Here is an 18,385-nt window from a genome sequence, read left to right as displayed (position 1 = left end):
TATTCTTTCTACCCTTTCTCTCCTCTCCTTCTGTGACACCTATTGCATGCATGTTTGTATGCTTGATGGTGTTTCATGGTTCTCTGCTCATTTTTATTTATTCATTTTACTTTCTGTTCCTCACACTGGAAATCTCAATTGACCTATCTTTCTGTTCTTTAATTCTTTCTACCACTAGCTCAAATCTGCTGTTGAAGTCCTCTCGTGAATTCTTCATTTCAATTATTGTACTTTTCAACTACAGGATTTTTGTTTGGCTCTTTTTAGTAATTTCTCTTTACTCATATTCTCTATTTGGTAGACACTGCTCTCATACTTTCCTTTAGTTCTTTAGATTTGGGGTTTTTTTTTCAGTTCTTTGAACATATTTATAACAGCTGGTTTGAAAAATCCTAAGTCCAACAGATGGGCTTCCTTACAACATTTGTAAAATAGTGTTATTAATACACACCTTCCAGGGTGGCTGTTGAGATCATTGAAAATAACATGTATGAAAGCCCCTGGCTAACTATAAAACTGAGAAGTTATTAAGACTCTTAGGGATCCCAATGAAGGTACCAGGAAAGTACTGAGAAGGCCCTGATCTGTCACCTCTAACTAATCTTAAGATTCTTTGCAAGCAGCAAATGAAGGCTAAGGCAGACTTGTAAACTGCTGAGGCATTAAATACATGCCTTGGCAAAGGCTGGGAGACTTATTCATTCCAGGCATTTAAGGAATACTCTGTTCAATCATTAGCAGACCATCAAGCTAACTGAGCAGAGACTTTGGTGGCCACACATGACAAAGAATATACACTTTATCAAATTAGTTCAGGAAAGTCACTTTAAAAAAGAAAAAAAAGGGGCTTCCCTGGTGGCGCAGTGGTTGAGAATCTGCCTGCTAATGCAGGGGACACAGGTTCAAGCCCTGGTCTGGGAAGATCCCACGTGCCGTGGAGCAACTGAGCCCGTGAGCCACAACTACTTAGCCTGCACGTCTGAAGCCTGTGCTCCACAACAAGAGAGGCTGCAATAGTGAGAGGCCCGCGCACCGCGATGAAGAGTGGCCCCCGCTTGCCACAACTAGAGAAAGCCCTCGCACAGAAACGAAGACCCAACACAACCAAAAATAAATAAATTAATTTTTTTAAAAAAATGGAATGGCAACAACGATAAAACCCTAGGGAGGGGGGAGTATCTGGTTTCCAGAGTTTCCAGTCTTATATGATTTAAAGTGTCCAATTTTCAACCCCCAAAAAAAGAAATCATGAGACATGCAGAGAAACAAGAATGTATGGTCTTTACACAAGAAAAGAAGCTATCAATAGAAACTTCTCTTGACTTGCAGAATTTCCCAGTCTGGATCGTGCTGACTGCACACTCATGTTCTTCTGTCCTCTATTTCCTGAAAATAGGCAGCTGGATGAAAAGCCTTGATCAGATTCAGGTTTGATCTTTTTGGCAAGATTATAGGTTCTGGGACTTCCCTGGTGGCACAGTGGTTAAGAATCCGCCTGCCAATGCAGGGGACATGGGTTTGAGCCCTGGTCTGGGAAGATCCCACATGCCGCAGAGTAACTAAGCCCATGCGCCAACTACTGAGCCTGCGCTCTAGAGCCCGCAGGCCACAACTACTGAGCCCACGTGCTGCAACAATTGAAGCCTGCATGCCTAGAGCCTGTGCTCCGCAACAAGAGAAGCCACCACAATGAGAAGCCCATGCACCGCAACGAAGAGTAGCCCCTGCTCGCCGCAACTAGAGAAAGCCCATGTGCACCAATGAAGACCCAACGCAGCCAAAAATAAAATAAATTAAAAGAAAAAAGATTATAGGTTCTGTTCTTTCATAGGAGGCATATAATGTCTGGTTGTCTCTTTTTATGAGGGAAGCAGTCACTAATGGTCAAAATGCCTAAGTCCTATAATTCACTGGGGCTTGAAAAATTGTGATATTCTATCATTTCTTTTTCATTTACTAACTGGGATATTTCTATAAAGACATGTTTCCCCTTACCTACTATGTGGTTACTCAGTAATACAGTTCATATAAGAAAGGTCAGTAATACTTGATTTTTTTCCCTTAATTTAACAGTTTTTGAGATAAAGTATTAGGTCCTTGTCACCATCCAAAAGTGACCTGTTAGCTTTTTTAGTATAATTATAAACTTAAGGATTATTTGATGAATTTCAAAATCCAATGTAATTATTATCCTTATTGAGCTCAAAGTGTCCCATCTTTGGCCAGTAGGAGCCTCTTCAAGTTGTCCCCTGAGCCCTTTTGACATGACCCCAGTAATCTTTGATAGCTTCCTTGCTATGTGTACGACAAGATATTCCTAGCTCATCTGGTATATTTTCTGCCCTAGACCTGCAATCAGCCATTTCTCTAAGAATCCCTAGTTTCTTTTAGTGAGAAATGGTATTTCAACATCACATTATGGGACTTCCCTGGTGGTGCAGTGGTTAAGAATCCGTCTGCCAATGCAGGGGACACGGGTTCGATCCCTGGTCCGGAAAGATCCCACATGCCACGGAGCAACTAAGCCCGTGTGCCACTACTGAGCCCATGCTCTGCAACTACTGAAGCCCACGCGCCTAGAGCCCATGCTCTGCAGTAAGAGAAGCCACTGCAATGAGAAGCCCGCGTACCTCAAAGAAGTGTAGCCCCCACTCGACACAACTACAGAAAGCCCGCAAGCAGCAACGAAGACCCAAAGCAGCCAAAAATTAATTAATTAATTAATTTTAAAAACAATCACATTATGGGCACTAAGGATGCACAATTGTTAAGTTGGTCATTGTTCTAGGTTTTTCAATGGATAAAGGTAAAATACTTTAGTAGTTTATATTGATACTTCCAATTTAAATGCAGAACTACAGTGCTTTCACTTAACTTTGTCTATATTACATCCATATCTCCTTTTTTCCATGAGTAACCTGGTTCTCAATAACACAGAGGATAACAGAATTAAACTGTCCCATAATTACCCATCTGCTTTATCCTTGTGTTACACACACAACAGTCTCAGAATAATACTACTAATAGCATCACCACAAAGCTGATTTCCGAAAATGGTTAAAAATTTTTTTGGCATTGACTCTCCCCATTCTTACCCATTTTTAATCAATACTATATCTTCATTGTCAGAGGATATATTCATTAGGTGCTACATTATCTCCTTGTTCACCCATAATTATGATTAGTTCTATAAATAATCATATTTTTTAATGTCCATTGCCAGTCCTAATGTTGATACTTCTTTAGTCATTTTGGTTGGCTGAAATTATTCTCTACTAGATTCCTAAGGAAGGGCTCATGGGAACAATATTAGCCAAGCTTTTTAACATTGATGATAGGTTGTCTATGCCCTTTATACTTGAAAGTCAGTTTTGCTGGATCTAGAATTCTTGGTTCACATTTTGTTTCCTGAAGTATCTTAAATGTTTTACTCCATTTTCTTTTAGCATAAAGCATTACTATAGCAAAGTGTGATAATAATTAATTTTCTTTTCCTTATAAGCCACTTTGACTAGATGCTTACAATTTCCTCCACACCTCTTTCCTTTGAAGTCCAATAATTTTATTAGAATATGTTCTGGTGTTTGTTGTATAAGTCCATATTCTCAATATGCAACTTTCAAAATATAGTTTCAATTCTTTCATTTCAGGTAACTTTTCTTAGATTTTAGATTTTTTTTTTTTGGCTATGTTGGTCTTAGTTGCGGCATGCGGGCTTCTCTCTAGTTGTGGCATGCGGGCTCCAGGGCACACAGGTTCTGTAGTTTGCAGCATACAGGCTCTCTCGTTGAGGTGCACGAGCTCAGTAGTTGTGGTGCACAGGCTTAGTTGCGCTGTGGCATGTGGGATCTTAGTTCCCTGACCAGGGATAAAACCCACGTCCACTGCATTGGAAGGTGGATTCTTTACCACTGGACCACCAGGGAAGTCCCTAGATTTTAGTGTTTATTCTGTTCCTTTACTTTGTTTCTGTTTCTGTTTCAAATTCAGGGACTCCTATTATCCTTAAGTTGGATCACTTTTCCCCAATCTTCAATTTTCATCATTTTCTCTTGAATCCTTTTTATCTCTTCATTTCTTACTGATTTTTAAGAATTTCCCCCACTTAATCTTATATTTCTCTTAAGCTATTATCTGCTGTATCTAATTGTTCTTAGTCTAATTCAGTCTTCATTTTTGAAATGAGTTTCTTTTATTTCTAATTCTTTCCTGAGATTTGTCACCTCACTCTTTTCTTTCCTATCTAACATCATTTTCTTAAACATTTACCTTGTTCTGAAATAATACGGTACAGTTTTTATCTGTTTTGTGAACATGTCTTTGTGGTGGGTTTTCATTATCTACAATGATATTATTTTCCACTTTACTCTCTTTTTCCTTATAATAATTTTGTATGGGATTTTACCTCAATCTTTTCCTATTGCACTTTTTTATGTTAAATTAATTTTCTTGGACTTTTAGGAGAAAATGTGATTCTAACTTCAAATATTCCCCCTTGATTTAAAATGTGGTAGCTTGATTTTTAAGGTTTCCTGGTGCTGTTCCCCTCTTCCAATTTTATCTGAACCTCTCTTCCTCCATCTTTGGGTCTCTAACCTGTTCAATTTTCATTCCACTCCCAATACTTCTCCTAAGTGTGGAGCACTGTCCTTGAAAAGAGCTGTGGAGAGTCAGTTTTAAAAGTTTATAGGGTCTGGACTGTTCTAGCCACTTCATAAATTTCAGGAACCTCTTGTGCTATTCCAGCATTTGATTAGGCAACACCCTTCCTAACATCAACTGCTGTTCTCACATCAGCCCATCATACTTTCCAATGAATACTTACTGACTTCCCTCTGCTTCCTCTCCTACAGATGCTAATACTATGCAGTGTGGCTCTTGGTAAGGATCTCTTGTTAACTAGTTTTGACATAAATCCTGTCCATGGGTTTTTAGTTTTGCTATCTAGTTGCTCTGTTTTTTTAAGAGGGGATTCAGGGAGATTAAAAAACCATGTCACTGCTACTACTGCTGCCACCATCTTCCCAGATATTAGAGTATATTTTAATAGTCCTTAGGATCTTTCTAAAGAAAAAGCTTTTGAACAAAATACCTTAAAAATCTTATAACATTTTCAGAAATAAAACAGGTAAAACAGAAGAAAATGGACCCATTTTGTCTGCTTACCTCAAAAAGTCTGAACAAGTTGTATCTTGTTTTATAATCAGTCCACAAGACCATAAAAAAGGCATTCGTTGAGACGGTGCTAATCATAATTATCTTAAAGAGACGACTCATTATAACTCTCTTCACAAATGCCTGACACTGAGTATCTTTCCTCCTGTCAAAAATTTGAATAAGAGGTATGATTATCTTATAGCTCTGTTGTAAGGTAATGCACAATGCACACTTTTTTTAGGGACTAGGGTCTGCTTTCCCCCTTCTGTGAATATAAGTCTACATATACTTTAAAATTGCAATGCAATGCTGACTAAATAACCACTGAAATATGTATGACGATTACTGGGTGGGTCTGTCCCCACTCAGTTACTCAGTTCCTCCTCTCTAGACCTGTGAAAAAGAATGGTTACCACTCCATCTCAAGCAAAACAAAGCACCATCTTCATTTACTCATTCAACAAATTTTTATTAAGTGACTACTGTTCAACTCACTCATTTATTCATTCAACAGGTTTTTATTGAATGACTAATACATGCCAGGCAATACAGTAGGCACTTGGGATACAGGTAAGCAAAATTAAATATTGTCAGTCTAGTAGGGAAAGCTGCTAATCAAATAATCAGCCATACAAGTGCTTACAAATCAATTATAAAAAACTGACCACCCTAAGAAAAAATGGGCAAACACACAGTCAACTCATTAAAGAAATATAATGGCATGAAGTTCCCTCCAAAATGTTCAGTAGCACTACTAATCGGGGAGGTACAAATTAAGTAAAACCAGTAATTTTGCTTATAAAATTAGCAAAGGCTTAAATGTGATAACATTTAGTGCTGGCAAGAGTGTAGTGCGACGGAGCAGTCTCATAAACTGCCAGGGGAATGTAAATTGACCAATTTTTCTGAAAAGCCTTAGTTCTGTTTGTACCCTCACACCCAAGGAATCTACCCCAAGAGAATACAATCTGAAATGCAAACAGTGACTTTAGCCAAACATGTTTATCCCAGCAATATTTGCTGTGAGAATTTGGAAACAATTTAAAAGTCTAACCAAAAAAAGACAGGTTAAGTACATCATGGCATATCCATTTCATGGAATATTATACAGACACTACAACATGTCTATGCATTTTTCATGATTTAGAAAAATGTTTATGATCCACTGGATAGCAAAACAGAAACAAAGCAAGATAAAAATTCTCTACTCAAAATTATCTCAACTGTGCAAAATAGGTAGAAAAAAATTCAGCATGAAGTATGCCAAAATGTTGATAGTGTCTGCCTACGGATAGTGAGGTTATATAGGTAATTCTTTTTCCTGTTTATTTATATTTATCTGTGCTTTCCAATTTTTCTCAGAGAGTATGTATTACTTTTTCCCCATTATATGTAACAAATGAACCCAGTCTCACGCAGTAAAAAAAATACAGATTTATATACTTTTATAACCTATTAAAAACAAGATATATAATTTTCATTATCTGATTTGAAATCAGGTCTATTACCCCAAAATAAGGCTTCAAATTATCTAACATAGTAGCGAATAAAAAAGGACAAAATGGAGTCAAACTAGTCATTCAGTCTACAGGTCAAATAAGAGTGTGACTGAATGTTTGATTAACCAGCCAATTGTGATATGAAAGCCGAGGAAACAACTGTTTGGCTGAGACTTCACCAGCCTCAGCAGTTGGAGAAATCAGATTATCCAGGACGAGCCCCTCAGTCTGGCAAGTGGATGAGTGCCTGTGGGAAGAGGCTACGAGACCCAACACTGCCATTTGCACACTTAACAAGCAAGAGAAATAAAGAGTATTTACTGAAATTTCCATAACGTCTCATAGAACAGCAGCAACACGTTCTCTAACAGTGAGCTAGAAATGACTCTTGTGTGGTTCTGGTGATAAAAGTGTTGAGACATTTTCCAAATTTTCAATTTTTATTCCTTGCTTTTACCATCCAACAGAAAATCTCTGCTTAGGAATCTCCTCAGCATCTAGATTCCAAGAGGCCTCAGAGAAGGGTCCACAGAGGGCATCGTTGCTTTATGAAGTCACTCTTGGACATTCTGGTATGTTACTAGCCAGCAGGCCCCTGGAGGGGAGAGCTCCCCATTGGAGGATCCCACAGATCTTCTCTTGCCAAGGAGACCGAGCACCTCTGTTCAGCAAAAGAGTCACGAGCACCCTGCAACTGTGACGCTCCGGGCTAAAGCTGAGAGACAGGCCAGACAAAAGCCCCTCCTTCAGGAAGTGCTCCCAACTGACAGACAGAGGCCATTAATAATGTGTTAGAACAGGTTAAGGGTCATGGAAGAGGGGAAAGCAAAATTCTCTGGGCTTCTAAGAGCAAGAGCACACAGCCAGGGCACAGCACTGGAGACACCTGGAAGGACGAGGAAAGATTTTGATGGTTTTGGGGCTAGAACACAAGAAACAGGAGGAGCAGAGGTTATCCATGCCCAGCACTGGCTAATTGGGGACACAGAATGTGCACATATGAACCACCTAAAGAGAGTGTAAGGGACGAGCCTTGGGGTAGAGATGTTTTAGGTACAAGAGCAATAGGGATTTTTGCTCTGCTCAATTCTTGGGATTAATATATTCTCTCGTTCTCCTTCTCCTAGCCCCTTTGACTTCCAAGGCAAATCAAGACAGAGGCTTCTGGGTAGCCCTGTGTTGAATTAAATGTTTAGTTGGCCAAATTGGTCAAATTCCTGGAAACTTAATCCCTTGGGCCATAATAAAAGGAGGTAACCACCTCACCACCTCCACTGCCCCAAGGTGTTCTGAAACAAGTGTATATGACCATCTCACACAGAAAAATACTCTTGTAGGCAAGCGGTATACTGAACTGGGAAATAACATCTTATCAACCTCTCCACTTAAAATCATCAACAGCAAAGCTTTAAGAAACACTTTGATTAATGTCCCCAGGCTTCAAACCTTGGCCTCACCGTCTTATTCTATATTCTCTCCCTCAGGGATCAAGCTCCTCCTACTGCCTCCTTTGGTCATATGCCCCCTGATGCCTTCTGGGCTCCTGCCCACACCCTGACAGTGGCCTCCTGGAGCAGCTGCTCAGAGAGAGCCTGAATCAGTTCTCCATCTCTGTTTCCACCCGCCCCAATTCATCAGTGTGCCTAATCCCGCCGGGCCATATAGGAGGCCCTCGGTAAATGTGTGCTGTGTGAATATACCTCAGGGATCCTTATGCTCACTCAAGTAGCTGAGCCTAGTGGGATTCTATTTCCAGGAATCCCAAGGATACACTACTATGCTTCTGCTCCTTAAGCTCCAAAGCACACTTCTGGGGAGAAATGAAGAAGAGATTAAGAATGTAAAAAATTATTTCACGATGCTTGGAGGGGTGAGGAAAGATGGCTAGCTGGAAGCAGTCAAGAAGAGACCAGTTGTTCTTGGTGTACAGTATCAGCACAGCCAACCACAGCTGAATGTTTTCTTTTTTTTTTAATTAATTAATTTATGTATTTATTTTTGGCTGTGTTGGGTCTTCATTGGTGCATGCGGGCTTTCTCTAGTTGTGGTGAGCGGGGGCTACTCTTCGTTGCAATGCGCAGGCTTCTCATTGCGGTGGCTTCTCTTGTTGCGGAGCACGGGCTCTAGGTGTTCAGTAGTTGTGGCACGTGGGCTCAGTAGTTGTAGCTCATGGGCTCAGTAGTTGTGGCTCGCAGGCTCTAGAGCACAGGCTCAGTAGTTGTGGTGCACGGGCTTAGCTGCTCTGTGGCATGTGGGATCTTCCCAGACCAGGGCTCGAACCCGTGTCCCCTGCATTGGCAGGGAGATTCTTAACCACTGCGCCACCAGGGGAGCCTCTGAATGTGTTTTCTGAAGTCACTGATGAAGAAATCTAGTCTGAGACTGGAACTTCAGCTGATGAGTGGACTCAGAGGTAACCAGCTTATCCAGGCCTACTGAAATCACCCGTATCTTCTCGTGGATAGGTGGGCGGGACAGGCACCCTGGATGAGAAGCTAAAGGGCCACCTCTGCCCTTTTAGCAGCAACTCACACTCTCCCTGACTTGGGCAGCACCACCTCAGCCGCACACAGTCAGTAGGCACGGCAGCTTGGTGACTCAAGTCTTCTGACCAAGAGTCATTCCTAGTTACATGTAACTAGAATTGAAACACAAAGCTCACATATTATATCCAAACCCTATTACAGCTCTTGCTGTTTTGCAGAAATTTTACAAAACTGAAAGTTATAGAGTTCAACTAGTATATTTTTAAACTCTGGATTAGAACGTACACAGACTGCTCCACATTAACACTAGTAGTCCAATACCTCAGCACACTACCAAAGGTCAGGTGTGTGTCCATATGCAACATACATGTTGCTGCTTTTTGTCTCAAGCAAAAACATAAAGAATCATGCTTATTCTATTTATCTGAAGATTTCCTAAATTCTATCAACGTCAGAGAGTAACCACAATTTTCAGAACTTTCACTAACTTCATTTTAGAAAAGGACACTGTCAAATGTGCTGCCCTGATTTATTATCTATGGAGGTCATGCAAAGGGTCATAGGTCATATCTATTTAAACCTCCTCTACTCCAGTGATCATTTAAAAGGAAAATGGAGGGAACCCAAAGCTTGCCACATCAGAGAAACCACTGTCATCACAAAGATTTGGAACAGAAGAAAAGTTGGGGCCTCCAACTTTGGCAATGTCTCTTTTAAGTTGAAATGTCAGGTACTCAGAGCAAGTCTGGGGATTTATCCTGTTGGAATTTACCACAAGGAGTATTACCACAGACTTCTGATATGGGATCTTTGATTCTCTAAAGTTCATGAGTTCCAGCAGATGCAACACCCCTTAACATGGACCTTATGTCAAATCCTCACATAGATGCTAATTAGTAGCTACATTCTCAGGTCCTGACAACTGCAATTATTAGCTGTACCCTGCTCTCTCCACTGTGCCATACACAGTACAGGTTAATAGTTTCTAAGCCTCTCAGACTTACATTCAAAATAGGGGGAAAGGTTTCCATTCAAGGTACAGTGAAACAATTTAAGTGACACCACAAGGGAGCAAACAAACAAATCCAGAAGGTGGAATATTCTACAGGACTCGGTTTTTACAGTAAGTCAATGATATGGAGAGAAAGAGGGAATTGAGGGCAGGAGGCTTGCTCGCTCTAGATTGAAAGCTTAAAGAGACACAACAACCAGATGTGATGGGTGGACTTCATGTGGATCACTGATTAGAACAAAATTACTGTCCAAAGACATTCTTGACCTTCAGAACAATTTGATTTGGTATTAGGTGATACCAAGAAATCATAGTTTATTTTGTTTGGTGTGATAATGGCATTCTGGTTTCTATAAGAAAATGACCATATTTTCTAGAGATGTTTACTGGAGGATGTAGGGGTAAAATGACATGCTATCTGGGATTTGCTTTTAAATACTTTAGCAAAGAAAAAGGAAATGGGGGCTTCCCTGGTGGCGCAGTGGTTGAGAATCTGCCTGCCAATGCAGGGCACACGGGTTCGAGCCCTGGTCTGGGAAGATCCCACATGCCGCAGAGCGGCTGGGCCCGTGAGCCACAATTGCTGAGCTTGCGCGTCTGGAGCCTGTGCTCTGCAGCAAGAGAGGCCTGCGCACCGCGATGAAGAGTGGCCCCCGCTTGCCACAACTAGAGAAAGCCCTCGCACAGAAACGAAGACCCAAGACAGCCATAAATAAATAAATAAATAAATAATGTTAGCTGTTAAAAAAAAAAAAAAAGAAAAAGGAAATGGGAGATTATATGATGTAACTGGCAAGATCTTGGTAACTGTTAAATCTGGGTGATCAGTACATAAGGGTTGAATGCCCTATTTACTCTATTTTAAAATATGTCTACATTTTTTTCATGTTTAAAAATTCATGTAGAAAAATTTGAAGCACTGAGCTAGAAATCTTTGGTAATAAAATGTATAAAAGCTCCCTAATCTATAATATGGGAAGAAGTTTATAAAAACACATGGCTTTGCTTTTTCCTCTTTTTTTAAAAAATGTTATTTAATTTATTTATTTATTTACTTACTTACTTATTTACTTTTGGCTGCATCGGGTCTTCATTGCTGTGTGCGGGCTTTCTCTAGTTGTAGTGAGCGGGGGCGACTCTTCGTTGCAATGCAAGGGCTTCTCATTGCGGTGGCCTTCCCGTTGCAGAGCACAGGCTCTAGTCGCATGGGCTTCAGTAGTTGCAGTGTGTGGGCTCAGTAGTTGCAGCACGCGGGCTCTAGAGCACAGGCTCAGTAGTTGTGGTGCACGGGCTTAGTTGCTCCGTGGCATGTGGGATCTTCCAGGACCAGGGATCGAACCCGTGTCCCCTGCATTGGCAGGTAGATTCTTAACCACTGCGCCACCAGGGAAAGTCCCTGCCTTTTCCTCTTAAAAATTTCAAAGAAGTACAAGTTCTAGTGTCCAGGCTCTGGATCTCCCAGCAGCCACAGAGTCTGGGGTGACTCTTCTCTCTCTTTCCCCCACCCCCCGTGTACACTCCACACCCGCAGGGCAAAATGACTATACCTGCCAGGCCAACAGAACCAGCCAAAAACTGGCTTCAGAGAGCTCAGCCTCCTTATCATATTCCCATATGGCTTCTCAGACTAGGGGTCAGGGTTGGTGGGGAGTGGGGAGGATGAGAAGCTTTGCTTGTTGTAACACAGAGTGATTTTTCTGGCCTCTGATGTAAGGCAGGGTATAAAGATGATCCTTGTTAAATCCTACTACTATAAGGCATGTTCCTTGGATAGATACATACACATTCTTTTAATCTACATTTTAATCTCATTAATAACTACCTTCCTGAGTTCCTTCAAAGAACAGTTACTGCAATTTTTAAATAATATCTTACTTTATATTCTATTTTACTCATGTCAGTGACACATGGAGTAAACAGAGCTCATTACTGGATAATACCCAAGTAGCTTCTAGCTCAGTGGCTACATACCCTCAGTTCAGGGGTCACAACATGCAAATGATGGGAAAAAATGACCCTTGGTTCCTCCTTCCCTCAGTATGTCAAATAATGACCTGGCAAGTTGGTCACTGTGACAGTGAATCCTTTTATTGTCTCACCTTACTGGAAGCCTTGGACAAGACACTTGTCTTCTTCTTTCTCCCTGTCTGAAAAGGAAGGATAAAACACTAGACAGCTCACCCAATTTTTGAGATCTCTGTAAATTAAGTAACTACTTAAGTAGTAACAACAGCTAAAATCCAAATCAACTTTAGCATCATAAGAATCGTTACATACAGTTAAACCCTTCACCTATAGAGTTCATCATTCTTTTTCTACCTTACAACTGCTCTCCAACACAATGCATTTCTAAAGTCACCATAATCACTTGAATTTCTGGGTTATAAAAATGTGTGAATGCTCCCCCATACCCATTTCTGGTCTTTAAAAATGTTATTTCTCTTTTTTAATATTATTAATAGAATTACCCGGGTTGATTTACCTTATATATGTGATTAGATATAATGAAAAGTACCTCAGGCTCAAGTTTAAATCATTTTTATTTAAGCACTGATTTTACAAAATGTGATCGTTCAAAAGGTGAACTAAATTTACAGCTTAATTTGTTCATGAGTTGATAAATTGCCTTCAAAATACACTGGAGCTAGATGTGTATATAAGATTTTACATGCGTTTTGGAAGAAATCACACAGAAGCAGCTGCTTTTTCAATAAACTTCGCCAGTTTCACATCTCTTTTGGTCAGTCCTCCGCAGTCATGCGATGTGAGAGTTATCTGAACCTAAGAAAGAGAGAAGCAGCTTTGAAAAATCCTGAGTTGCAATTCATGATGCTCTCCTTTGGTAGTTCAGAAATCAATCTATTACTCAATATTTATCTTTGAGAATTGAGGAGATTAAATGATTTAGAAAATACTACATTATGAATAAGCAATGCATTTCCAAAACCCAGTGAACTCCAGCAGCCTCCTAGGGATAAAAAGCTTCTCTCACAAGAAGGGCAAATGAGCTATCAGAATCTCAAATCTTGACTCTTGGGGAAAAAAAAAAAAGAGAGAGAGAGAGATACTGAGGTACCACTTTAACTCCCATTACTTTAATTACACCAGCTATTTTCAGGCCACTGAGAAAAACTAAGCTATCAAATGTAATATCTTAGCAACCATGTTAAAAAAAAGCCCATTTCCAAATTAGGGAAGGGGGGTGGGGTGGAGGAACAGACTTGCCTCTTGACAAATCAATTAAAAAGCAAAAACAAAATTATGGGCAAAGAGAGGCAACTAGGAAATAAAAGTTTATGCTGGTACCTGTATGCTCTGAATTATTCCAATTAAATCACAAAAATGTGAAATTTTCTTTTTTCAAAGAGGACTTTCAAAGAGATAATAGAAACCTCACAGAAATCTAGATGATAAGAAATTCCACATGGCATGATCACCAAGACAAGGACACTTTTTGGGCAAATGTGATTCTTCTCACTGTGCCCCCTTAAAACTACTTGATGAAGTCTTTTCAGTCTGCTCTTTCTCTTAAGAAGGTCAGTTCCCACTGAGAATAGAGAATTTAATAAATAGTTCTTGAGCAAATTTATTAAATAAGGCCATATCTTTCTTATTTGCTACCATCTCTTTCAATAATTTACCTTAAGAGGGTTTAAAAATTTATCTACATGACAGATATTCAAGTTTAATTCAAGAGTCTAATTTGACCCAACTTTTCCATACTAGTGTCTGTAGAAGGTAAGCATGAAAATAAAGAACTTAGTCACTGTTGTCTTGAGTAGATCTGAACATTTTTTTACTAATTTGCAGTAATACACAGGGATTCTGAGAGAAAGAATAAGAGAATATTTTCCTAAGCACAATGACACTTAGCTGCACAGGATGACAAGCAAGAAAGGAAGAAAGAAGTTTCTTAAACTCCAGAATTATGGTGATCCCAAAATCAGGCAATTCAGTTACCTTGTTGTACACATTGAACCACTCCGGGTGATGATTCATCTTCTCTGCTTGTAGGGCAACTCGGGACATAAAGCCAAAAGCCTGCATAAGACGAAGTCGAAAGTGATGACTGACAGTGCCCCCTGCCCTGGACCTGAGAGAGATACCAGAGCAACCCGACCAGAAAAGACATGGCTAGAATCCTTAGGGAAGCCTGGAGAATCAAATATGAAAGCGAATGCTCTCCACAGAGCTGGGGAAGCAGTGTAGCAAGACTGTGACCTGCTGCTGGATGGTGAAAAACAATCAGGCTCAAATAAACAAACCGGGAAATTGGTCTCACCCAGTGACCTGTCTGGGCTGTTTAATTTTCCTCAGGACGAGACTCTCCAAAAGAAGGAATAATTTCCCTTTAATTCAGTGTCCTGGATCTCACTACCTGGCCCCAAATCTTAGAAGTCACTTTTCTTGCAGCACTGCTCCTTTTGTTTTTAGTGACTGGGTTGCTAACTAAGGCATCGACCACAAAGACTATGGGAAAATGTCTTGTGAGTGTGTCTTAAGTCAAAGCTCCGGTAGAAATGAACAACCATCCCATCCCCCAGGCAGGACAGAAGGGGACGAGAGACTGTTTTCATTGACATCCAGAGTGTAACAGAAAAGATGGGCTTGCCCACTCAGGGTCTTCTTGCTACTGCCCAGCACTGCCATTTCGAGGAGAAAGCACTCCGCCTCGGGGCAGAGGGCTGCAGAGCCAGCCACAGGCATAAGTGGGGGCCTGTAGGGCACTGTCTTCATACCACAGGGAAAGTGCAAACCTAATTTTGTTAAGCAGAAGGCAAACTTGTCCTGAGAGGAAAAAAAACATTTTTTTTGCTTGCTTTCAAATTTTTATGAGGGTAATTGCAAACAGTAGGAGAGTTTGTCTCTTTCGTGTCCAGAAGGCAGAAATACTTGGTAAGACTCTAAGGAAGTGGTACATTAATTACAAAGTTACAGTGGAATTCACAGGCATTACCCATTACAGCCACATAAATAAATATTTAACTTCTTTACCCCTATCCAGAAAAACCAATCTGATGTTAGTTGGGCTATGTTTTTTGGATCACCAAATGACATAAGAGTGCATTTCCAAGTTAACAGAAATATGGAAGATGCCATTTTCAAACAATTCTGTCATTCATAATGGTTCCTATCTCAGAATCGATTTTATTCAGGATAAAGATTTCCATTTTGACACTTAATGCCTGAAGGTCTTCCCTATTAGGAAAAGGAAGGAAGTTCAAGAAAAATCCATTTAACTATGTATGGAATTATCAGTAGGAAAACAATATTCACTCTCCCACCCCTTCTCATTTCATAATTTGATTCTCTATGTGAGGGGAAGGAACAAGTCAAATGAGAAAGTTTGTTTTAATTATTCAAACACAGAGTTAACCTGTATTAAATTATTTGAGAATTTTTACCCTGTTTGCCTATAATGCCTTATTCTCGTTTAGTTTTAGAAGATTTACAATTTCATCACCACACTGAGAGACATTAAAGACATGGATTTCTTTCTTTTTTTAAAAAAATATTTATTTATTTGGCTGCACAGGGTCTTTAGCTGTGGCACGTGGGATCTTTTAGTTGTGGCATGCGGGATCTTTAGTTGCGGCACACAGGATCTTTTAGTTGTGGCATGCAGTATCTTTAGTTGCAGCACGCGGGATCTTTTAGTTGCAGCATGTGGAATCTTTAGTTGCGGCATGCGGGCTCTTAGTTGCAGCATGCAGGATCTAGTTCCCTGACCACAGATTGAACCCAGGCTCCCTGCATTGGGAATGCGGAGTTTTAACCACTGGACCACCAGGGAAGTCCCAAGGACATGGATTTCTGAGCCAGGGATTCAAATCCCAATTCTACTACTCAACTGTCATGTGATTTAACTCTGAGCCTCAATTTTCTTATCAATAAAATGGTGATAATAATAAAAAGGTCATGTAATTATTTTTATTAAAAAAAAAGAGAGAGATGGGGATATAAGAACACTTAGCACAGCACCTGGCACAGAATGCACATACTGCTACCACTACTGCTTCTGGCCAAACTACATACCGTAAACCTCATAAAACAATGGTAAATGAAAAGCCCTCCCACAGACTTGAGAATCTAAGATTCCAGTTGCTTTCTCTCAGAAGAATGGCTCTCTCCTTTTCCCATGTGCCATAAACAGAGACTGACACACATATACTAGACAAAGAGATAATATACTGTGGAATAACACCTTGATGCAGACTGATTGGGGAAAACAGCTGAATAACAAGAAATCAGGTGCACTGTCTAAGTTCTTAAGCCCTGTAGCCACAATTTCTTTGAACCAAGCTATCCTAAAAGGTCCAAAGTGATGCTTAGAATCCTTTAACATTGCCCAAGAGCCAAATGGATCTACTGAGTGGATGATCTGAACATGATCAGAAGTGCTCCTCAAATCTCTGACCACCAGCATGCTATCAGTGTAGTAGTAAAATCTATTCCATCACAAATATGACTTAAAAGAGAACATCCATATCCTAAGAGGTACATTGATCAAAGAAAAAGCATCTACCCTATCTACATACAATGTTAAAACATAAAAAGTACATCCAAACACCCTCCAAGTTTGTATTTTCCTCAGTTTTGCATATTTCCCTTCAACTGTCACCTAATATTTACATTTAATAAAATATCAAAAAGCCTGATAAACCATTTACACAGGATCCTAATTCTTCCTTAGGGAAAGAATACTCTATCTGTTATGGGAGCAAAAAGATAATTCCAAATCCTTCTTCCATATAACAGAACAAATTAATCCTCCAAACATTTAATTTTTTAAATAAATTTATTTATTTAATTTATTTTATTATTATTATTTTTTGGCTGTGTTGTGTCTTCGTTGCTGCACGCAGGCTTTCCCTAGTTGTGGCGAGCGGGGGCTACCTTTTGTTGTTGTGCGCGGGCTTCTCATTGAGGTGGCTCTCTTGTTGCAGAGCACAGGCTCTAGGTGCGCAGGCTTCAGTAGTTATGGCATGCGCGCTCAGTAGTTGGCTAGGTGCGCAGGCTTCAGTAGTTGTGGCACACAGGCTCGGGAATTGTGTCTCGCATGCTCTAGAGCACAGGTTCAGTAGTTGTGGCGCACGGGCTTAGTTGCTCCGCAGCATGTGGGATCTTCCCGGACCAGGGCTCGAACCTGTGTCCCCTGCATTGGCAGGCGAATTCTTAACCACTGCACCACCAGGGAAGCCCCAAACATTTATTTCTAAATCCACAAATTAACAACATCCATAACAGTACACATTCAAATTAAAGTAAAAGAATTTCTGCAAGGCAGTTAGATGAGTAGGTAGGAGAGGAAAAAAGCAAAACCTCAAAGGGGAATTTTGATTATATGGACTACAATAAAGAAGGAATATGACTAAACAGCAAACTTGGCAGACAGTGAAAAGCATCTGTCCCTTCTTTCAAAGATTTATTTTTATAGCCCTAGCTACTTGTTACCAGGATGCCAGTTGGAATCTAAAAGCCTTGAGCTAGCTAAAAGTACAGGCTTTCTAAACCATTCCATCAAAGAAATCTGCTAACAGCCCAAGGCAAAATAGATACCAGCAACCCAGTAAGAAGCTTAGAGAACAGGACTGAGAAAATGGACAAATGAAGTAGAAATCAACACGAGTTTAAAATAATTAGAAAATAATAAATACAGAAAACGAAATACATCTAACATACAGATAATTGTTGTCAATAAGAGAACAACTTTAAAAAAAAAAAAAACAGAAGAAGAAAGAAAAAAACTGGACATGTAACTCAAGAAAAATTTCCAGAAACAAAAGATTTAAGTCTATAGATTGTAAGAATTCAGCCATGTCTACACATTCTAGTGAAGTCAGTGAACTATGAAGATAAAAAAATTCTTTTGGCATCTAGTCAAATAAAATCAACTCACCTATAATGTTGAAAAGAATCTGGCTGACTTCAAACTTCCACATATCAACATTCAACATACAAGTTAGAGGAGCAATGCCTATAAAGACTTTAGAAAATGAAAGTGTGAAGAATTTTATACCCATAGACTTCCCTGGTGGTTCAGTGGTTAAGAATCCGCCTGCCAATGCAGGGGACACAGGTTCGAGCCCTGGTCCGGGAAGATCCCACATGCAGCGGAGCAACTAAGCCCGTGCACCACAACTACTGAGCCTGCGCTCTAGAGCCCACGAGCCACAACTACTGAGCCTGCGTGCCACAACTACTGAAGCCCGCATGCCTAGAGCCAATGC

The 18,385-nt window shown here is 40.1% G+C and overlaps 2 protein-coding genes across 4 annotated transcripts in view; both read right to left on the bottom strand.

The window, feature by feature from the left end:
* Positions 1–7,756, bottom strand: part of CATSPER3 (cation channel sperm associated 3) — a 40,496-nt gene extending 32,740 nt beyond the window's left edge. The window contains exons 1-2 of the mRNA XM_036847664.1: positions 6,978–7,756; positions 5,167–5,320 (exon numbers count right to left, since the gene is read on the bottom strand). Coding sequence (XP_036703559.1) covers positions 5,167–5,320; positions 6,978–7,078 — 255 coding nt within the window. The 5' untranslated portion in view covers positions 7,079–7,756. The remainder of the gene's footprint in view (positions 1–5,166; positions 5,321–6,977) is intronic.
* Positions 7,757–12,676: 4,920 nt separating this feature from the next.
* The window catches only part of PCBD2 (pterin-4 alpha-carbinolamine dehydratase 2), a 48,182-nt gene continuing 42,473 nt past the window's right edge, over positions 12,677–18,385 (bottom strand). For all 3 annotated transcript variants that reach the window (XM_036849369.1, XM_036849370.1, XM_036849371.1), the window contains 2 exons: positions 14,115–14,195; positions 12,677–12,935 (listed from right to left, as the gene is read on the bottom strand). In XM_036849369.1, coding sequence (XP_036705264.1) covers positions 12,840–12,935; positions 14,115–14,195 — 177 coding nt within the window. In that variant the 3' untranslated portion in view covers positions 12,677–12,839. The remainder of the gene's footprint in view (positions 12,936–14,114; positions 14,196–18,385) is intronic.

This window comes from Balaenoptera musculus, chromosome 3 (genome assembly GCF_009873245.2).
Source record: "Balaenoptera musculus isolate JJ_BM4_2016_0621 chromosome 3, mBalMus1.pri.v3, whole genome shotgun sequence".
Lineage (NCBI taxonomy): Eukaryota > Metazoa > Chordata > Mammalia > Artiodactyla > Balaenopteridae > Balaenoptera > Balaenoptera musculus.
Note: the sequence above shows the minus strand (reverse complement) of the source record. Positions and strands in the feature narration are given on the sequence as shown.